The sequence below is a fragment of the Sceloporus occidentalis genome, unplaced genomic scaffold (assembly GCF_023333645.1).
Source record: "Sceloporus occidentalis isolate IW3139 unplaced genomic scaffold, rSceOcc1.0.p SCAF_6, whole genome shotgun sequence".
Classification (NCBI taxonomy): Eukaryota; Metazoa; Chordata; class Lepidosauria; order Squamata; family Phrynosomatidae; genus Sceloporus; species Sceloporus occidentalis.
In genome coordinates, this window is record NW_028316986.1 from 76,457,857 (window position 1) to 76,481,213 (window position 23,357).

The 23,357-nt window shown below is 41.4% G+C and overlaps 1 protein-coding gene across 2 annotated transcripts in view; it reads right to left on the minus strand.

Moving 5' to 3' along the window:
- Positions 1 to 1,294: 1,294 nt before the first annotated feature.
- Positions 1,295 to 23,357, minus strand: part of FNDC1 (fibronectin type III domain containing 1) — an 83,127-nt gene continuing 61,064 nt past the window's right edge. For both annotated transcript variants that reach the window (XM_089530111.1, XM_089530112.1), the window contains exons 14-18: positions 18,959 to 19,038; positions 10,690 to 10,719; positions 6,981 to 7,142; positions 3,924 to 4,046; positions 1,295 to 2,306 (exon numbers count right to left, since the gene is read on the minus strand). In XM_089530111.1, coding sequence (XP_089386237.1) covers positions 2,191 to 2,306; positions 3,924 to 4,046; positions 6,981 to 7,142; positions 10,690 to 10,719; positions 18,959 to 19,038 — 511 coding nt within the window. In that variant the 3' untranslated portion in view covers positions 1,295 to 2,190. The remainder of the gene's footprint in view (positions 2,307 to 3,923; positions 4,047 to 6,980; positions 7,143 to 10,689; positions 10,720 to 18,958; positions 19,039 to 23,357) is intronic.

Genomic DNA, 23,357 nt, shown 5'->3' on the forward strand with positions numbered 1-23,357 from the left:
CCATTACAGATCTACTCAAAGCTGGGATGAGAAATCAATCTTTAGATATACCAATTTTGTTTATGATCTAAACCCCATGCACACATCTCAGCTGCATCTGAATTCAGTACAGTACCTCTTCCACAGCTCCTATGTGTTCATGTGTTTTGTATGAGCAGAGGTCACTGTATAATTTTAAATATTCTGTGCATGTAAGAAACATGTGCATTCATTGATGTTAAACAAAGTGAGGAAACTCCTGCACAGATGAAGCTTCACATGTATATTAGAGATCTACAGAATTCTGGATGATGGCTATGATAGAGAGTTCCACTTAAAGGAGATGCTTTTTTTTTTAAAAGCATGACAGACAAATGTTTCTAGGATAGTCATAGAATATTCTCATGACTTGAAAACAGAATGACATATTAAATAATATCTGCCATTCAAAGAGATATTTAATTGTCATTAAACAATAGTTGTTATTTAGTTTAGAAATCAAAACAAGTGAAAGGGGGTGGAATCAACTGAACTGAGAGCTAGAATTTATGTCACATTCTTAGGTATAAACCAATGTGCTTGTATTGTGAGAGGGTAACAACTATGATGTTAAGTGCTTTATTTGGTTTGTGTACTTTGTAGAACTGAAATATCATGTTTGGGACCGGTTAGCCAGAAAAGCAGGAGTTTACCTCCATAATCACAAGAAAGTGTGACTGATAACTCCGAGGGTGGAAAAATCTCATTACTATCAATGGGAACTTTCTTATAAATGAATACATATGTCAAGGACAGAGTCACATTTTGGAGTAGAGTTCAAAGACATAGCTGTATTAGTCTGGAATTCCAGTATGTAAAGACATTTTGTAGAACCTTGTTGCTACAACTTCTTCCACTCAGTCTCAAAATATTACAAGATTCCTTTGCATACTTGCATTTTGGGAGTGTATCATGGTGGAGTAGGGATGAAATTCACTTTTCCACACCCATGACAATCCTGAGCTTTTATAATAACCTACCTCAACTTCCCATGAATGCTAGAGCCATTTTTTTTTAAAAAAAATGCACATTAAATACAGCAACATCTTAATATCACTTATGTAGTTTGACCCTAATTTCAGTGCAGTTGCACATCATATATGTATATATAGTACTATGGCTTAAGTCACATTTCAATTTCAGTGACCCCAAAGTCTCTCTGTATTTTAGAGTGAAAAGGTTAGTGACTCTGTATGTTCTAAGGGGCATCCATCATTTACCATACACATTGTTAGGTTGTTAGTTTGACATGTGTATACCAAATAATTCACCATAATTGAAACATCACATGCCAGGAGCCTGATGCTGAATTCTTCTATTTTATACAAATATCAACATCATTACAGTTCAACAATACTCACAAGAGGAGAAGCCTGGTTTTTACATGGTTAATGTATTGTGCATAGTATATTTTTCACAGGATATTTTTTTTAGAAGACTTGTTTGTTAATAGCACCTTTTACATAAAAACATCATCCCGCAGACATATTTATCTAAATCAACAAGAAAACCTCAGTTCTAAGAAATACTTCTGCAAGCATACAGTACTGGTTGTTGGTTTTTTAAAGTTCAGTTTACATAGTGACCTGGAATTTTCTTCCAGCAACCCACAAACCCACAGGAGAGGTCTTGAATAACATTGATTGGTTTTCATTGGGCATTTCATTAACACAGCATGACTGCACAGCAAAATTCTGAAGCAAAATGTTTCAGAAGGCAGCTGAAGGCAACAGACAATTCCATTAATAGTAGTGGAAAGTGGTTAGCATTCCATAATGCAAGCAAAGCATGCTTAAGTCGTTCTTTGCAAGATATATCACAATTCCACCCCCTTTTTTTGGCTAGCCAAATATATTAGGTTTCACTGAGCACAGATTGTGATTACATCTCCATGCCTTTTAAAGGCAAGGAAAAGAAGACAGCACAACCCAACTAAATCCTGTATGTGCTCTGCAGCAAGAGGAACCAAGAAGCACCATAGACTTGGGTGACAAAAGCCTATACAGTACTGATTTCATGAACGTCTATTGAGTCTTCACTAGTTTCTTCTTTTTTGATGCTGCCGTTTTCCTTTGTTTGATGAACCAACTGCCCAGAGTCCTTCAACAATGGTCATTCAAAAGGCACTGTTGGGTGCACTGTGCTTAGAACTGTAGAAAGACTGCAACACCATTACCATTTCCCTGGAATGGGAACACCACACTCATACCAGCCCACATAGTAATAAGGTGTCATATATCCAATGCGTCCAAATGATACAGGCTCTTGTCGATACTGGCGATAGTAACCTGTAGGAGCCAAAATATCAAGATCAGTTTCTCAGTGGCAGAAAAGCAATGATTCTGTTATCATAGGGGGAACAGAGCTATATGAAGGGGAGTGGGATCTAATCCCGTTGTAGTCATCAGAAATACCAGTGGGCTGCCATGGTGCCAGTCACCTCCCTGGCCCAATTCAAACGGGAGTTGAAGACCCACCTGTTTGGCATCGCATTCCCCGATTAGTCCTTATAGGCCCCCCCGCCATAAAAGGCCGCACAGGCAATGGGTTCCTAACCCGGGGGCATTTGTTGTTGTTTTTCTTTTTGTGCTGTTTTGTATTTTAACATTGTATATTGAAATTTTATGTCATTTTAACTGTTGTGAACCGCCCTGATCTTTGGAAGGGCGGTATACAAATAAACCATTTATTTATTATTATTATTATTATTGCATGTGGCAGAAAATGTAGCTCCTCTTCTATTGCTATTCAAAGAAGCAAATTAAATATAATTCCTTCTGGAGGTACAGAAGACAACCAAAGAGGGGGAAAAAGGGACTCTCTTTTTATTGAGTACACTGTGCTGCTTTCAATATCCTCTCTCCACTATGCCATTAGTGAGGAGTGAGGTGCAATGAGGAAAGAGCAGCAAAAGGAAGGCTGAAGAATCAGCACTCACAGTCAAAACAAAAGTCAAAATGAATGTAAGAAAGAAATAGAGGGTTAAAAACTAATTTTTTAAAAAATGGATAGAGGGAAAACTAGCTGTCTGTAGAAAGAATCTGACTGCTTAAAGCATTAGCAGAACCCGAGCATTCTTTTCCACATATGTGGTGTACTATCTGAACTGCTGGTTGCTGTGCCAATTCCACAATTTCCTTTGTTTCATATTTCTGGTCCTTGGAGCTAGCCCCACACATCTGGATTAACTGCCCTTTGCTTAGATGGCAAAGCACGGAATGATCCTATGACTTTGGTGACTAAATATTTCATTTTCTATGCTAAAAACCCAAACTTTATAAAAAAAAAACCCGCTTACTGAATTTCAAAAAGCCTTGTTACACCAGTTACACCAGTACACTAGTGCACAAGTAGCTGGATGGTCTAGGAAATTTCATAAACATAGACCTTACCAGTGAGCAGGGAGCTGGATAGACTGCTGAGCAATGAGAAAGTCAACACTTCTCCATCCTGCGAATTGATTGGGTGCAGTCTAGTAACTTCAGTGTAGCAACACTGTCATAATTTTACACTATGGAGTTTAGTAAACTCCATGGAGGCTAGTAAAGCACAATTACAGTAGGATAACAACATTTTAGGCAGGTATGTATCACACAGATTTTGTGTCTCTCCTGTTACTAATTTGCATTGCAATTATTGGTGGAAAGCAAGTTTTCACTGAGGGTCCCCTCAGCCCTCAGTGAAAAAGTGCGCTCCACCAATGACTGAAATGCAAAGCAGCAATAGAAGAGATATGACATGATGTGATAAGTATCTGCCAAAGATACTATCATCCTAGTATAATTTTACTAGCCTTGTGTGATAAACTCCTAGGCCAACATAGCTATGCTGTGAAAAGAACTTTTGGCCAATATCTCCAATATTTTATACAATTAACATTGCTTTTTATATTTATTTATTTTTACCTTGAATGGGAGGCAGGGCCTCTACATATGACTGTGGTCCTGTTCTTCCATCCAGGTGTGAATCCACAAATTGACAATGATCTTCACCTCTTCCCCAGCTATCCCCAATGCTGTAAAATGTATCTGGGAAAAAATGTGCTTGTGGTTAGACTTTACAACTCTTCTGGTACACAGAGGAGTTTATCACACAAAGGAGATTGGGAGTTTATCCTGTGAATATCCAAGGGAAAAAAATTGCTTTATTTGTGGGATGCTTTAAATGTGTTTTAATCTCTCTTTAATCCTGAAATTAGCCCCAGTGTGATAAACTCCAAGGAAAGGACTGCTTCTTGTATTGCAAGAGGTGTTTGCTTGCTTCTACCCTAAAACAGATGGGGTCCGTTGCATGAAAATGGCTTCTGTGTCTTGGACAACTATAGGTCTGAGTTGAAAGATGTCATGATAACATTCATGATAATATTTTAAGAGACATGAAATAGGAGGCCAAACTCCCTTGCAAATGTATTCATCCATAAACTGCAGTATACAGCAATAAAACAAACCAAATAATATACAGGACACACAGTATCAAAATATGGTGCTTACATTGTACATGAAGGTAGCTTGTATGGTATTGGAAGACTTATAAAATAGGTCTGTTTTCAACATGTGCTTAAAAATATAAATCACAGCATCTTGAATTTCAGATAGAAAATTACTCCATAAAGTGGGTGCCACGGTATTATATGTCCTGCTCTGTACAGCTATGTAATAGAACTCAGAAACATGTGACAACGATGTTTATCACACTATACTCTTAAAGTGCTACTATTCCACTTTGACTCCTCTAGCTGCCTCCTGTTGCATTCTGGGATTGGCAGTTTTAAGGAGGAGTATTTAGAATTCTCAGGGAGAGAATGCAACAAGAGGCAGCTAGAGCAGTCAAAGTGGAATAGTAGCACTTTAAGAGTATAGTGTGATAAACATCAACATCAGGGGAGTCACTCTGGATGATTGCAAGGATTGAATGGGCCTATAATGGAGAAATTTCTTTTTTTACACTGTTGAAAAATTCTTCCACTGTTACATGTTGGGTGCAGGAGCTTACTGAGCAGCAGCAACAGTGGCTTTCATTTGTATTTTAAAATGACATTGATACCACCACCTGTGCTAGCAACAAAATAATTTATAACAAACAAACAAATAAAGAAACAAGAAAGATAAAGTGTTGCTGCCACTATGATCACCCAATAAATCTCTCAATGGCGCGTCAAATATAGGAGATGGCTGGTCTTGTATGTACCACCAAGGGTTTTCTATAGGTCAAGGGTTTTGTGTAAGTGCCTTCAAGTCATGTGCAAACATTTGAAGACCCTATGAATGGCATAGGGCTTTCTTAGATAGGAACATGAAGAGGTGGTTTTGCCAGTTCCTTCTTCTGAAATAAAGCCTAAAGCACCTGGTATTCACTGGGGGTCTTCCACAGAAGTACTAACCGGGGCTGACCCTGCTTAGCTTCCATTATCAGACAGAATCTGGGGTCTTTTGAGTATTCAGGCCAACATAAGTTACTTCTACTACAAATGAATCATGATCAACATGATGAATGCCAATCATCTGCTTGAAGATAGGGATAAGGAGTTACTAAAGCCAGTCTTCTGTTTAGTCTGAAGATCCTCACACAACAACCTCTGAACTGGAGCCAGAATTGAGTTTACCAAGCCTGAATATTAATCAAAACATAAAATGGGATAACAAGCAAATTCCACTGAAATTTGCAGTGAAGGTCTTTCACATTAGGGTACCTCAGTGCTAAGAGGTAGAAATGCATGAACAGTCTATTTGTACACAGAAAGGAACAGTGAGAAAAAGCTTTGCAAGGCCAGTCCAAAATTCTTTTCTTTCTCCTCTGAAGAAGGGTTTCAGAATGTATCCAGCTTAAAGTTCAGTCTCAGCAACAGGTCACAGTGGAGATTTGTGTCTACTGAAAGGGCCAGTAAAGGTTCAGACAGAAGCAATACTAATCTAGGAACACTGGGTGCAGATCTCAAATGTGAGCTTGTTTATTATTTCTATATATTTCTGAAATAATAGGAGCATTATGGTAAAAGAATCCACTGGCACAATACGAAAGGAAGCCAGTGGTCCTCGCCAACATTCCTGAATTCAGTAAAACAGATTTTTATGTCTGCTATTAGCTGGGAATCACAGTGGAAGATCTCTTGTTTTCTGGACCAGCTCCTGCCACTGTGTTAGCAATTGCTCTGAAAGCAACACAGACCTAAGGAAAATGGAAATGCTTTGTATCTAAAATAACACCACTATTCCATAGACCAGAGATGGGCAACTATGGCCCTCTAGATGTTGTTAGACTGCAACTACCAGGATCCTTCATCATTGGCTATACTGCCACAAGCTAATAGGAATTGCAGCCCAATAACCTCTGGAAGATGTTACTGCAATGCTAGATGACAGTTCTACAGGTACTATGAGCCACCAAAAAAGACAAATAAATGGGTTCAAGAGCAAATTAAGCCTAAAGGTAAAGTAAAGGTATTCCCGGTTGTCAAGTCATGTCCGACCACAGGGGGCGGTACTCATCTACATTAATAAGCTGAAGAGGCAGCATTGTCAGAGACTACTCTGTGATCATGTGGCCAGAATGACTGCACAGAACACCATTTACCTTCCCACTGGAGTGTTATCTATTCACGGGAAATCCTGTAAATGGTTTGTTGCTAGAGCATTCCTGGTTCTTTCCGGGATAAGTCCTCTTAGATCACAACATTGTCTGAAAACCTTTGCTGTGATCACGCACCTTTCCCAGGAAAATGCCCTTTTAAAACCCTGATTTTCCCCATGTGATAGTCTCCCCTGACAAATTGGTACAGTTGGATGATATGTGCTAGTTCTTGCAGCAGCAGGTTTGGAGTAACCTGCAGCTGCCACTTACTCCTGATAATCTCCTCCATCCTAAATACTGAAAAAATACAGATTTTCTGTTTTGCCCTTCTCCCTGCCCCAGTAATAATTTTCTGTGTCAAAATCATAGCACTATGAAATGACACAGATACATACCTCTTAGGTCATCACTGAGATAAATCTTGTATCTCAGTGAATTGCAAAGAACAACACCTACAAACTTCCTATACCATGTCCTTTTCACATATTGCTTGCCACTGCATTCGGAGTATGTGGGATCATATTTGAAAGAGAATGGGATCCAGATTGGTTCTCCGCCTGAAAAACAAAATTTAAAATGACACACTTTGAAATTTTTCCCATTAAGTTTGTTTATAATGAGCATCTTTACCTTATCTGACATTTTATTTTATAAACTCATAAAAATGTTTCTTAGCTAACACCTGAAGCTAATCCTAAACCGATTTTCTTGGAAGTATGTTTATTTCATTTAATGAACCTCACTTCCCACTAAATGCGTGATTATCATTTGCTATTTGATGTTCTTTTTTGTTGCCTGTTTTATTGAGCCATTTCCTGTATTTCTATGTATTTTATATGTATTATCCTATTATTTCTTAGATTATATGCCATAGGCAGGTTTACTCTTTTATATTTATTGTTATTATGTACAGAGCTGTGCAAATCTACAGCGCAATAATAATAATAATAATAATAATAATAATAATAAATATTGTAAAGATCATATTTTGTCAGTGGCTCTCAATTTTTGGCATTCCAGATGTTTTGGACTTTAACTTTCAGATTCCCAGACATTGGTAACACTGACTGAGACTACTGGGCACCGAACTCCAAAACATATGGAGAGCCAGAGGTTGAGAACTGCTAGTCTAAATCATAAACTGAATAAACTAATATTATCCATCAATGCCCCTCTGGACAAATGTCAGCATCATGAAACAGAATAAACCCAAAGTGCTGAGTGAATTGAGGTATACTTTTTTTAAAAGTCAGTGGTACATAACATAATGGTATCCCTACTATCACACTCAATATTTATGATTTATTAAATTACATATCTAACATTATAATCATAATACATCCTAATATATATGGAATCCAAAAGAACTAAAACATCCTACCTAGCCAAATGTCTGGTTTTGAGAGCTTCAGACAACAGACTTCCTTAAGACATTTATCAAAACAAATACTGAAATATACTTGACCCTTTCACACTCATACACCCCTCTCCAGGATTAACCCACCATAAAAGGATTATGGATTTTACAGTATATTACAGTGTGTTCACATGACATTTTATAATGAAAAAAAGAAACAAGATTTTTATAAAGTTTTGTACTGAATAGAAATTTTGGTTTTTTTTAAAACTTAAATCAGAAATCAGTATTAAATTAGAACAATTACTCAATAGGAACAACAAAATAAAATAAAAAAGAACTAATTTTAAAATGTGCCTGCTAGCTTTATCATTTTTAAACCAGAGGGTTGTGACAATTAAAAGCTATTATCTATCTATCTGTCTATCTATTTGTATGCTGCCTTTCTTCCAGAAGGGACCCAAGGTGGTTCACAGACAAAAACATGTTAAAAATATCACAATATTAATAGCCCAGCCAACAGCTGATTTGAATCAGTTGGATTTAAAACTGATAACAGGCTAACCTGTATGATCTTTACATTAAGACAGATGGCACAGTTCTGAAGTGATCCTGTGTCAGTATTCTTTAAACTGCTGCACAACATTTGAAATAGGCTAGAGTCACAAACCACAATTTGGGCACCATAGAACAGAAGATGTCTTTAGTGTGCATTCAGCATCCCTCACAAATCTGGTAACTCACAACCTGCCCCTGTAAAAAGATTGTGGGAACCAGCTAGTATTCACTTTGAAATCGATTGTCCTTATTCCAAGTCCTGTGTGGTCTAATGTGTAAACATGAGTGCCAATGGACTGTCCTGATAATTTCAATGGAGACAAGAGTTTTGTAAACACAAAAGAATGCACATGTGGATCTGCCCCCTTGACTTAATTGAATGGGACAATCCTTGTGGGTGGTAGAGCCCTGTGGCTGTACCAAGAAAGCAAATCATTTTGATCAGGCAATATCAATGATATGCTTTTAAATTTAAGCATTTCAGCTTACAAGCTTTGGACTTCATGCATAAAGGAGCAGCCGTGTCTGTGCGTTGTAAATAGATCAAACATTAAAATCTATCTCTCATCCAAAACAGCATTGTAATTCTACCCATACTTTAGATGAGGGAAGGTTTCACTATGAAGGTTGTTGCTTCATTTCTTTCTCAAGACCTCTTTCTGCGTGCTCTGTCTCTTTTATACTTTGGCAACTGTTCTACAGCATGGGAACCACATTTTGAAAGGGAGGACAAACAAAGCAACATTTTGTCTTTTATTTAAAAGATTCTTTTGACCCTGAAAGAATCAAGCCATAATCCTGTAAACATACATAAATTCATGAACAACACGCAGGAATAACCTCCATTGAGCTCTGCTGAAATGGGCTTCAGTACCTCTGACTTGTGCTTAATGGGGCTTCTTTTGTACATAATGTTTCTCCCATGTGCCATTATTTCCAGCATTTGAGCCAGTGGAAATAAAACAATGAGGTGTTCATGGAAAGAAAACTACTCAGTGGATCTGAATTGAAGCACTCAGCATTCCCATGCCATTCATCAGCATAGTGGTTCCCCATGAACAAGTCCAGTGAAATCGACCATACCTCACTACAATTGCTGCTGTGAAGCTCACCATATGGTTTTCATTACTGACTCAAGCCTGCTTGGGAGAGTCATTTGGCACGTTCTGTATTTTTTAATACCAAACATAAAACCCTGGGGTAAATTATCATCCCAAACCATCATTTTAAGCCATAATATAATATAATAATATGTGCCTTGCTAAAATGTATTAGATATCAAACAGATATACTAAGTGGATATCCAGCTAGCTTGAATTATATGAGGGAAGTATAAGAAGAAGCTCATAGGAAGAAAGTGTAATTGAGAGCTAAATGTTTCAAATCAGCCTTGTTAATATGTCCACAAAGGTTACTAGTCTTCAAAGTCTTTACTAGCCTGTTAGAAATTGGCAAAACAGGGACAAGAAGCTGTCAGATTCCTTTTCCAGAATTTCTCCTAAAATCAGTGGTTTCAGTGCAGGGCATAGAAGAGCGACAGATCACTTTGTCTCTTCTTCACCAGCCAGCTCATCCATCTGCGTGGAGTTCCTAGTCTACTTCTATGCACATCAACTTTTTAAAAACCTCAAGGAAAGCTGTTAAGAGTAGCCAGTGTTTGATACATTGATCATGCTCTTCAGTTGTTTGGTCAATATTCCATAAAGTTGAAATCTAAGCTTTATACCTTGAACAGCTTGAAGATCTGTGAGTTCATTCATGTAGTCAGAGCAACTCTTCTGGGCATGATTAGCCTAACAGTTTGTCATCTGATGATCATCCTTATGGTGATAAGGTTCTCTGTATTTATCTAGGAAGGTCTTCAAATGACACAGTCTGCCTTTGGGGCCACACCCGGAGCTTTACCAATCTAAATACACAGCCTTTGAGAACCTAAGATCACTGCCATGTAATGATAAAACATGGAGTAGAATTTTGTGGGGGCCTTAAGCTATGTAGTCCATAATTTTAATTAAGTAGTTCAAGAAGGTATGTAGGACATCACTAACAGTATAAAGCAAGACAGCAGTTTTTCACACCTTGCTTTCTGTCAATTGTTTTCAGTTTATCTGTCAATTACATCAAGACACAACTGTAATCTTTGCAGTGTTTGGGACAAAACAATATGTGAAATCAGCAGTGAGACTTACCCGGTGGTCTGACAATAAGCAGAGGATTATCTGTAAAGAAGACATAAGAATATGCTTGAGTAGTTTATTCTAAAAATATCTATCGCCTAAAGCCAAAATGAATTGCACATAAAAAAAATTTTTTTTTAGTCGAGTAAGTATATTCTATTCCTATTTGTGTTCAAAGAAAAATGCACTCACAGGATTCAATTCAAATTATGCTCTATTAGTTGGGTATAAACTTTTTCTTTCTTTTCCAAAATAACAGTGTTTTTTTTTTAATTTCCAGAAAAGTGAAATTTGCATTTCCACCTGCCATTGTGATAAATTTGTCCACTGCTGCAATATGTTTTTGGGATGATTATTATGGGATCATTAAAAATGAAAAGCACACAATGGTGGTGTTATACAAATAGTCCAGTTTCACAGAACTGGGAAACTCACAACCAAAACCAACCCTGGGGAAGATAAGATAAAGAGGTGACATGGTGTTTAAACAATTTGAATGATGGAACAAACATGTTCATGTTGAAGAGCCCTAGTGGCGCAGTGGTTAAATGCCTGTACTGCAGCCACTAATTCACAAACTGCAAGATTGTGAGTTCAATACCAACAAAGGGGCTCAAGCTCAACTCAGGCTTGCATCCTTCTGAGGTTGCTAAATTGTTGGGGGCAATTAGCTTACACTTTGTAAACTGCTTATGGAGTGCTTAAGTGCTATTGCTATTCATGTTGACAATGGAGCAAACTTGTTTTCTTCTGCTCCAGAGACTAGGACATGGAGCAGTGGATTCAACTTGCAGGAAAAGAGACTCCACCTTAAAAATAGGAAGAACTTCCTGACAGTAAGAGCTGTTTGACAGGGGAACAAACTGCCTTGGAGAGTGGTGGAGTCTTCTTCTTTGGGTTTTTTAAAAATAGAACCTGGAGGGCCATCTGTCGGGAGTGCTTTCAGTGTTCCTGCATGACAGAGGATTGGGCTGGATGGCCCTTGTCATCTCTTCCAACTCTATGTTTCTATGATTCTATGATGAAATGGCAAGCCAGCCAATCACTGAATGCAGAACAATGATAAGCAATGTCCCAGAGCTGAGCTCACTTAGAGTCCAGCCATCAAGTGGGCAGGGAATAATAATGAGAAATAAGCTGAACAGCAATTTGAAATGGGAAAAGGTGGTGACCTTGTGCATACAGGAAGATCCAAAATAACAATTTAGAAAATCTTATTTTATGGAAATTATGTATGTATTATATGTGTGTGGGTTTTTTTTTTTAAAGAATGCTAAACATAGCATGCTGTTTTGTTTTGCTTTTTAATTAAGAAAAGACATCCCTAGGGCTAACTGGGAAGATTTTGTTCATATCTAAAATATATGGTTTAAAGGAAATACATTCCAAATCAATTAAATACTGTATCAGGCTGTCACCCCATAAAAAAAATCTAAACCTATTAGCAGCATGAATTCTAGCCCTCTAATCAGTTGATACGTTACATAAATGTGCATATTCAAAAATAGTTCTGCAAGAATCATACTTCATTTTTCAATCTTTGAAGAGGCGCTTCTTATGAAAAAGCAAGTGACAAATGCCTTAACACAGTGCCTGTCACCTTCAATTTTAAAAAAGAAATCAAGCCTGAACTCTCACTAGAAGCCAAAAGCACTAAGCCGAGGTTATTGTACTCTGGACATATCATGAACTGACATGACTCATTGGAAAAATTGATAATGCTCAGCAAGGTGAACAGCAATAGAAAAAGAAGAAGGCTGCATTATAGATGGATTGATTCAATCATGGCAGCCATGTCCCAAAACCATGTTACTTGCCCTAGGTCACCCAGTGGGTTTTATGACATATTTTCATAAAATCTGCTGCCCAGTTAATCAGGGACATTTTTTAATAATAATAATAATAATAAAGTTTTTATTTATATACCGCTTTTCTAAAAATCAAAGCGGTTTACAGCATATACATAAACAACAATAAAACCATAATAAAACCACAATTAAAACCACATTAAAACCCCATCTCATGCCAGCCCAACAATGCTGACGAGGGAGGGGAGCACATTGGGAGTCGGAGGTCAAGAGTCAGGGGTATGCCTGCTCGAAAAGGTGTGTTTTTAACCCCTTCTTAAATAGGTCCAGTGAGGTGGCCGAGCGGAGCTCATCGGGAAACGAGTTCCAGAGGTTGGGGGCCGAGATGGAAAAGACCCTTCTGGTGGTCGTAGCTAATCTGACCTCTGGAACGCTTAGCAATTGCTTCCCGGTTGATCTGAGTGTGCGGGGCGGATTGTACGGAAAGAGGCGGTCCTCCAAGTACCCTGGGCCCAAGCCATTTAGGGCTTTATAGGTAATAACCAACACCTTGTATTGCGCCCGGAAGTGAATAGGCAGCCAGTGAAGGTCCTTAAGGACTGGTGTTATGTGGCTGGTCCTAGGTGTATTAGTGACCAGTCTTGCCGCCATATTCTGCACCAATTGCAGCTTCCGGGTATGGTACAAGGGTTGCCCCATGTAGAGCGCATTGCAGAAATCCAACCGAGAGGTTACCAGAGCGTGTACTACCGTTTCAAGGTCTCTCCAGGCCAGGTAGGGACGCAGCTGGCGTATCAGCCTAAGCTGATAACAGGTGCTCCTGACCGTCGCGTCCACCTGAGAAGTAAGGTGGAGCGACGAGTCAAGGAGCACCCCCAGACTGCGTACTGAGTCCTTCACGGGAAGCGTGATCCCGTTTAGGACAGGTGGAATCACCGCCATCCCTGGGCCAGGGGAGCCTATCACGAGTACTTCTGTTTTCTCTGGATTCAAACTGCATCTGTTTTCCCTCATCCAGCCCATTAGCGACTCCAGACAGGCAACGAGAGGAGAGATGCCATCCTTGGTCACTGAATCAGTCGGAGACATAGAGAAGACTATTTGGGTATCATCAGCGTACTGATAACCCCGCGCCCCATGCCTCCGGATGATCTCTCCCAGCGGTTTCATGTAAATGTTAAAGAGCATGGGGGACAGAATGGCTCCTTGAGGGACCCCAGATATGAGGGCCCTCTTATCGGAGCACACGTCCCCCAGCTGCACCATCTGGAACCTCCCAGAGAGATAGGATCGGAACCACTGGAGCGCAGTGCCTCCGATTCCCAGCTCCACTAGGCGCTCCAGAAGGATACCATGGTCTATGGTATCGAAAGCCGCTGAGATGTCCAAGAGCACTAACAGGGACATGCTACCCCTGTCCATGCCCAGACGGAGATCATCGACCAGGGAGACCATGGAAGTCTCAACCCCGTAACCCGCCTGAAAGCCGGTTTGAAATGGGTCTAGATAATCCGTTTCATCCAAGATCGATTGAAGCTGGATTGCGACCGCCCTCTCGATCACCTTCCCTAAAAATGGCAATAGCGATACTGGTCGATAATTACTATGCATCAGGGGGTCGAGGGAGGGCTTTTTTAGCAAGGGTTTTACTATGGCCAATTTCAAGCTAGATGGAAATTGCCCATCCCTCAATGATGAGCCGCTAGCCATGAGGGACAGGGATCGAGGGAGCAGGTCGTCTTCCTAACACTTCGAAGGATCTTGTCCACATCATCGGTATCTACAGACTCAAAGCAATCCAGTTTAATCGAGTCCACGGAGGCTCTGGATACCTCTATTCTGGTTTCTGCATTAATACTGGCGTCAAGACCTTCCCTTATCCGAGAGGTTTTATCCGCGAAGAAGTTGTTAAATTGGTCACAGCAGGCCTTAGATGGTTCTAAAATAGGGTTCAAGGCAGGGGGGAGCCGAGTTAGCTCCCTCACTACCCTGAACAGCTCTGCTGGACGCGACTCCGCGGACGCGATACGTGCACCAAAGAACAAGTTCTTTGCTGCATCTATCGCCTCTCCATAGTCCTCCAAAAGACGGTCTAGGAGAGCCTTGTTGGGTAAGCACTGGTGTGCCCGCCAGGCTCGCTCTAGCCGTCGCAGCACCCGCTTCCTTGCCCGGAGATCTTCCGTATACCAGGGCTTCTTTTTGGAAGCAGGCCTAAGAGGGTGCTTGGGAGCGATACTGTGTATAGCCCTGGAGAGATCAACATCCCAGATGTTGGTCAGGGCATCAGCAGAATCGCCGTCATTCCCAACCATATATCCCTCTAGGGCTTCCTGGAACCTTTTGGGTTCCATCAGCCTTCGAGGGTGGACCATTCTAATAGGTCCGCCACCCCTGGGAGGGATCTGGGTAGATGCTTTGATTTTTGCCTCTACCAGGAAGTGATCCGTCCATGACAGGGCGGAAATATTAGTTATTTCCGCCCCCGGAATTTCCATGTCCGTACAAAAAACCATATCAAGCGTATTACCCGCCGAATGCGTAGGCCCCGAGACCAGTTGTGACAGGCCCAGGGCTGCCATGGTATCCATGAATTCCCAAGCCGCACCTGTTGGAATCTGGTTGGCCGCGAAGGGAATGTTGAGATCCCCCAGGACCAAGAGCCTGGGGGATTCCAGCACTAGCTCCGAGACCAACTGTGTCAGCTCGTTAAGGGAGTCTGTTAGCGCACGGGGTGGCCGATAGACCAACAGAATCCCTAGACTGTCACTGGCCTTCAGGGTCAGGTAGATACACTCGATATAGGAAGTTTGACAGACATGGTTCCTGGATAGGGACAAGGTGTTTTTATGAATCAAAGCAACACCCCCCCGCCCACCTAACCTGGTCTGGTCCTTCACTGAGTACCCGGCAGGTAGGGCCTGAGCCCACACAGCTTCCCCTTCAGGCCCAAGCCAGGTCTCAGTTATGCAAGCCAGGTCACAGTTGTTATCTTCGAGCAAGTCATAGATAATGTGGGTCTTATTCTTAATAGACCTGGCATTGCACAGGAGCAGAGACAGGGTTTGTGGAATGGTTGGGATGACCCTCAGATCTCTTTGGTTAGAAGAGGGATAGGAAGGGGAGATAGATATTAAGCATCGATCTCGCCTTCCCCTGTAACGCTGATCCACTCTCCTACCGCCATACCTCCCCCTGCCCCACACTACTCCAATAGGAGCCCCGCTTGCGCCGAGGGAATTACCCTCTGCCTCCCCAACCGAACCACTCTCCACATCCATACCCTCCCCCTCCCCCCCCCAACAGCAATAAAGGCAGAGAGAAGATACTACAATCATTCTCTGCCAAATAGCTGGCACAGGTCCGTCGCCCCTGCCTTCTGTGCAGTCACCGATGTGCGCAACTGCGAAAGTGCGCTGTGATGGAGTCCAAAAAGCAGTCCGAGGGTGGCTCCTGGGCCGGTGCACACATGCGCACCTCTAACAACCCAGGAAGCCACCCGGCAGCAACAATAGCTCACACAGCAGTCCTCGGAGTCAAGGGGGCGTGACGGAGGAGGGGACCAGGCAGGCTGGCTTTATACACGCCGCTGCCCCAGCGCGCCCCTTTCTCCGCCTTCCCCAGGTGTTCTGGCCTTCTCACCCGGTCCGCTAGCGAAGACGCTGTGGTGGAGTCCAAAAAGCAGTCCGGGGGCTCCTGGGCCGGTGCGCAGATGCGCACCTCTAACAACCCAGGAAGCCGCCCGGCAGCAACAACAGCTCACACAGCAGTCCTCGGAGGCAAGGGGGCGTGACGGAGGAGGGGACCAGGCAGGCTGGCTTTATACACGCCGCTGCCCTGGCGCGCTCCTTTCTCCGCCTTCCCCAGGTGTTCCGGCCTTCTCCCCTGGTCCGCTGGCAAAAACGCTGAGATGGAGTCCAATAGCAGTCCGAGGGCGGCTCCTGGGCCGGTGTGCAGTTGCGCACCTCTAACAACCCAAGAGACCGCCCGGCAGCAACAAACCGCTCACACAGCAGTTCCTGGAGGCAAGGGGGCAAGTAGCCTCGCAGCAGGGCTTGGAGCTGGCTGGTGGTGAAAGAGCAGGGCAGAAGAAACCTCAAAGCTTTGGCCCCGCCCCCTGTCCAGGTTCCTTGCCTTTAGCTGCTGCCCAGATGGTAAAAGGCACAGACACACAGTAGCCTCTCAGCAGGGCTTGGAGCTCACTTAGATGTGTCTCTTTTTTGTGTGTAAAAATCAATCACATTATTCATAATCATATTACTGCTATAATCCATTTACTTAGGAGTCAGTTCCACTGAACACAATGGGGCATTTTTCTGACTAGATAAATATAAGCTTGCACTGTAAATTGATTACTGTATATACTCTACTATAAGTTGACCTCATGTATAAGTCGAGGGCAGGTTTTGGGGCCAAAATTATGGATTTTGATAGGGCCCGTGGATAAGTTGAGGGTTAAACATTGGGGCATGTAACAAAGCAAAGTTTCCAGCAGAAAAGCAAAGCCAAAGAACTTACAAAATTTCAGCTGGCATAACTGTTTGTGCTTATACTAATGGCAGATGGATGAGAGAATAAAGGGGTAGTCAGTGATTTCAGGATAGATTACACTCACATAAAACCATACTTCTGTGGCTTATCATAACTTATTTGTTCTTCCTACTTAATAACCTTTGCCTTCTTGACCGCATTCTGAGGTTGTTTAGCTGTATGTGTCCCAGTGTTCATTTGTGCAACACTGAAGGCTATGAAAATTGCCCCAGGTGTAGTTGTCCATGCTTGCTCCAGACCTAACACAGCTAACTGTTTCACTTGCTTCTGATGTTTTTTCTTTCACATATTTGAATGGCTCAAAATATGTATGAATTCAAAGGCAAGAAGTAAAAAATACACTGAAAGTGGGGAGGAGAAAATTAGGGTTGTGGTACCAAATGCAAATAATTGTCACAAGGTGGTGAAGGGATCAGCACATTGTATTCTGTTTTTATACTGAGTCTGTTGAATTCTGACAAAGCAATCAAGCAAAAATAAGAAGCAAAAATAACATGGAAAAATCAAGTCTTTAGGAAGCCATACTTAAAATCTATTACAAATTAAAAGCCTTTAATTCCCAATAGCAGTATCAGGATTATGAAATGGAAACAAGAAAGGAGAAAAATGAAATGGAAAATTGTTTCCCGTCTTTCTTCCAGACACAATTGCTTCCAACTGCTCAGCTGTTCACAATTAAACAACAAACAAACAAATTTAAAGTGTCTAGCCAATCTAGCAAAAACAAAACAAACCAAAACATGAAAATGAATCTTTTACTTTTTTAATGAATGTTTCTCTATTAGCATTTATTGGGGTATCAAATACTAGACTTACAACAGGCAGTTCTGAAGATAGTTGGCCTGTTCAGTTTATATCTGGCGACGTAGAAGAGAAAAGCATATACATATATACATGACTTCTAATACTCAAAGTTCCACTCTATAAAAAGTGCAGACTGCAACTTTAGAAATTTCTGAGAATTGGTATGTATATATTTATAACATAAAATGTTTAATTTTTAAGAAATAATACTATTTTAAAAATATGTTTTATATATTGTCTCAAATATCACATGCAAACATAACAAATGTGTTTTTGTTTATTTTATAACAGCCCTGAAGATGGCCAATTGGTTATAAGGCTGAAATACATCGGGCTTTTTAAGAAATAAAAGTTTTTAACCATCTTATAGCACATGGGACTTTGTCTCCTGTCATTTTTCAAATTACTTTTTTGGACTAGCATTTACATTTAGCAGCATTCTCTAAGTGGTTCACTATCTGTATTCCAATTCCTTATCAATTTTCTACAGTTTTCAGAACTCTTCCATGCTGATTAAGGGATTCTGGTAGTTGCAGTGCAGCTACCAACTACTAATACTTTGTCCTTCAGTTTCCTTATCCTTTTCCTTTATACCAAAATATACTAAAATGCTCTTCAAACATTCAGCTCTGTTAAAATCCAGTTTTGTCTCTCACCTTTCTTTCCTGGCTCTAAAAATTAATCTGAGTGCTACAGTCTCCTTCTTATTAACTGGACTCTCGGACTTGTAAATAATCTTATTCCATAAATTATGTTTGCAGAGTATAATTTTAGATTCCTAACTGTGGAATCCTGCTCTGTAGCTCCAGAGAAAGGCTGGATAATAGATCTATCAACAGCAGAAAAACAATAAAGAATTGCCAAGTTATCCTCCTGTCAAATATAGTAAGCCATCATTTGGCCCATGCTGAAATCAATTGAAGTTTTTAGAAGTTGGCAGGGGACACCTTGGGGTTTGATACTGCCAGTTCCCAAGCATGGGGAAAAACAGCATGATAATGGTTTCTGAAAACTTTTCAGTGGAAAATTTGCCCTTGTTGTTATTGTATTCCTTGTCAGTGAGCCAAACTGAATTCCTATTATTAGAAACTTCAGTTTCAGTTTATGATTTTAAGCCTTACCTGATTCTGTGATATAGGAAATAGATGAGCTTACTGGTCCATAACCATAGGGATTCTTTGCTTGCACTCTAAAGTAATACCTGAAGGAGAGGGAGGAAGAGAAAGATGGATGGGGGAAGAGAGAAAACCAGGGTCCTTTAAAATAGCACTAAATCCATACAGTCTATAATAATGACATTATTAAAATATCAAACAATATATATGTACATTTTACATCCTTATCTTGCCTTTCTTCCAATGGGTTCAAGGCTGCAGATATAGCTTCCCTCCCTGCTTAATTTTCACAAAACATCTGTGAAATGTGACATCCAGGTTCAGGTCTCCACTGAGCCATTAAACACTCTGGCTGACCTTCGGGCAGTGGGTCATGTTGAGAAAGTGTGGTCAGCCAGTGCATTTAATATTTCGGTGGACATCTGACCCTGGACCTCATAAATCCCATTCCGACAGTTGTACTGTCTCAAAGAATGTGTGACATACACCATGAATTTGGGGTCAACTCAGATCTTGATTTCACCTGCAAGAGTTTCACTCAGTTCTAAAGGAATGCAGCATAGTCTAGGCAAATTCATCAGTCAGTGGCTGCCATGTGATAATAGAGCCATCACCATTAAAACACAAAAGATTACATATTTAGATTACATGACATCACCTCAAAACCTTTTTTTCAAAGAAGTCAGTTCATATGGTAACTGTGAGCCATCATTTCTTAATTCAGCAACCACATCAGTCTGTAGAATATAGGCACACATGTGAATCAGATTTCAATTTTAGAAAAATAGACACTGTATTGGCTGGGCATTGAAGGCAAAAAAAGGAGCAGTACAGTAAAAAAAAAGGCCCTCCTTGAATTAAGTCTCGAAATTCATTTATGTTTGCACAATGGAACTTGAACCAGTGTAATGGCATGGTTCAGTTCAGTCCATAGATTTTACCAATGTTATGTAAGATGGAGCAAAAAAGTTACTACCATAGTCCAACTGTGACTCTATAATAGCACTATGCTTATATCGCCAAAGGACAGGATACCAATTACAGCTTTAGGCTGTAAATTTGAAGGAAAAGGCCTGTTTTATCAGCACATACCAGTGAGACCATGCAACAGGACTTGAATGAGGCTCTGGCCACTAAATGGATTTCAAAATGAAATGCATATCTATATTGAATAATCGTTCTTTGACACTGATTGAGCAGATGGGTACACATCTTCTTATTTTAGAAACTCAACCTAAATCACAACACATGCCTTTGGAATGTTCCAAAAAGATTCAGGGTATAAAGATCTCAATGCATTTCTGTTTGAACCTAAAGCTTTGAAAATGAAAGAAATTTCCTAGTGATAAAAAGGATTATGCTGGGTCTAGGATTTATAACTGAATGCTCATAGGCATACTTAAAGTCTCCTAGAAATATTCATTCAGGGCCCTTTTAGAGAAACTGAAGTCAGTGACAAAGGAGATGGTCCAGTAGGTTAGTGCTATATAAAATGGTGATTCCTGGCTTGATGCTGATCTGTGAGAGGCTGTCTATCCATTAACAATTTCCAGGAAAGAGAGAAACAATTATAGCTAATATGCACAAATACAGATCAGGTCCCTGGAAAATTGGAAAACTGCAGTTCCCCACCATCATATAGCCTGAAGAGAACTACTATAGGGGAAGAGGATTTCAGTAGGCACATGCCTTGGAGGAAATCACACACATATTTTCCACAATCTTCCTACAACACAAAGGATGTCACTGAATTCATTTAATCTATCATCACATCATTTAACTACCAAGAAAAAACAGGTTTTGAATTAAGAATTTTGTGCTTATATCGTACTTAGATAAATTACATTTCACATCATTCCCATCCTGCACCTAAACTCTGCTTCATACTACAGTTGGCCCTCTGTATCCACAGATTCTGCATCCATGGATTCAACCATCCAAGGCTTGAAAATATATATATTTAAAAACCAACCCTGATTTTGCCATTTTATATAAGGGACACAATTTTACTACACTTTACTATATAGTGGGACTTCAGCTTCCATGGATTTTGGTATCCATGGAGGGGGAACCAAACCCCAGCAGATACCAAGGGCCCAGCTATATTAAAATCACATATCAACATTTGGAACATACTTAAGTTGCACAAAGTGTTCTATATAAAAATGTAGAACAGTTGAAACACAGTGCATAAGAACTGACACAACTTGTTGAAGGAAGAACAGGCAATGGTAGGTAACCTGTTAGTGGCATAATAGTTAATTGTGGGAGTTGGTTTTCCCTTCTATTCTCTGCAACAACCAAAAGCTGTCTGCCTAACTTACTATGGCCCTTATCAGATGAGTCTGGAACTGGGGGTCTTCAGCACTGGGGGGTTCGAATTCACGTTATTTCGCACAAAACCATCATACCAGCATTCGAATGGCCCAATCCGAACTCACGTGAATGCGCGAGATGCCGAACTGAATGCGTACTGGCTCCTCTTTTTGGAGCGTGTTGGCCAGTGCGCTGATAAGGGGATTGGCAATATCCTGGATTGGGGCTCTGTTCGATCTCAGTGCGAATGGGTCTGGTGTGACTACCCAGTCCTGAATTCCATCGCAAGACCCCCAGATTCCAAGTCTCCCATGATGCCCTGTTGCAGTTTGCCCCACTTTCCCTTCCGGTGGGTCTTTTCTCTTGCTGCCGGTTCCAGGGGAGCCGGGAGGAGAAGCGCTCTTGGAGGGAGGGTAAGCTTGCACATTTCTTTCCAAAGCGGGCTTAAATTTAGCCGCTTGTTATGTGGGGTTGAGGGGGGGAGGATTCTCCAAGGACGTATCCAGGGGGTGTTTGGGGGGTCGGGACCCCCCCTATCAGGCCCTGGGGACGTTCAAGCTCCTTCCTCCCCCCTCCCCTCCATTAAAACCACATCAGGGACGTAGTTAACAAGCACCCTTTCCTCTCCTCCCGGCCCTGGCAAAGCCAGAAGGAGCACAAGTGCCACCCCTAAACTTTTTGCGGGGCCTGAGGAGGAGGAACTATGGATTTCTGGGAGTATGTTCTGAGGTCCAGATATCACAGCTTGGCTCTATTCTGGCTCATTGCTGTGGAATTCTGGGAGTTGGAGTGTGTTGTGTGGTCCAGATATCACAGCTTGGCTCTATTCTGGCTCATTGCTGTGGAATTCTGGGAGTTGCAGTGTGTTCTGGGGTCCAGATAGCACAGCTTGGCTCTATTCTGGCTCATTGCTGTGGAATTCTGGGAGTTGGAGTGTGTTGTGGGGTCCAGATATCACAGCTTGGCTCTATTCTGGCTAATTGCTGTGGAATTCTGGGAGTTGCAGTGTGTTCTGGGGTCCAGATATCACAGCTTGGCTCTATTCTGGCTCTTGGCTATAGGACACATCCTACATTTTAGACTTCTGCCTAGAAGGAATTTCAAAAGTCCTCATTTTTTGTAAGATGAGCACATGTCCTCCTTTTATAGGACGTGTCCTATGATTCAACCTTCGGGCCTGGATGACTGTAAAAATGTCTTCCATTTTTGGTAGGATAACACACGTCCTCCTCTATCCAGGATACGGCACACATTTCAGCCCAGGAGCAATGTTGGAACCTCCACCATATTATCAGGGTGACCAGACATCATCCTTTATCCAGGACATATCCTACATTTCTACCCAGGAGGAATTTCAAAACATCCTGCTTTGCCAGCCTTTGCATGAGGCTGAGAGTGTGTGACTTCCCTGCCTAGTGGTTCTTCTTGCTTAGTTCAAAGAGTTTGCCTTTGCCGGCCTTTGCATGAGGCTGAGAGTGTGTGACTTCCCTGCCTAGTGGTTCTTCTTGCTTAGTTCAAAGAGTTTGCCTTTGCCGGCCTTTGCATGAGGCTGAGAGTGTGTGACTTCCTTGCCTAGTGGTTCTTCTTGCTTAGTTCAAAGAGTTTGCCTTTGCCGGCCTTTGCATGAGGCTGAGAGTGTGTGACTTCCTTGCCTAGTGGTTCTTCTTGCTTAGTTCAAAGAGTTTGCCTTTGCCGGCCTTTGCATGAGGCTGAGAGTCTGTGACTTCCTTGCCTAGTGGTTCTTCTTGCTTAGTTCAAAGAGTTTGCCTTTGCCGGCCTTTGCATGAGGCTGAGAGTGTGTGACTTCCCTGCCTAGTGGTTCTTCTTGCTTAGTTCAAAGAGTTTGCCTTTGCCGGCCTTTGCATGAGGCTGAGAGTGTGTGACTTCCCTGCCTAGTGGTTCTTCTTGCTTAGTTCAAAGAGTTTGCCTTTGCCGGCCTTTGCATGAGGCTGAGAGTGTGTGACTTCCCTGCCTAGTGGTTCTTCTTGCTTAGTTCAAAGAGTTTGCCTTTACCCGGGGGAACCCATGGGGATCAACAAATTTAGATGTGTGCATGTGTGTGCGTTGGGGTTCTCTCTGCTACCTCACC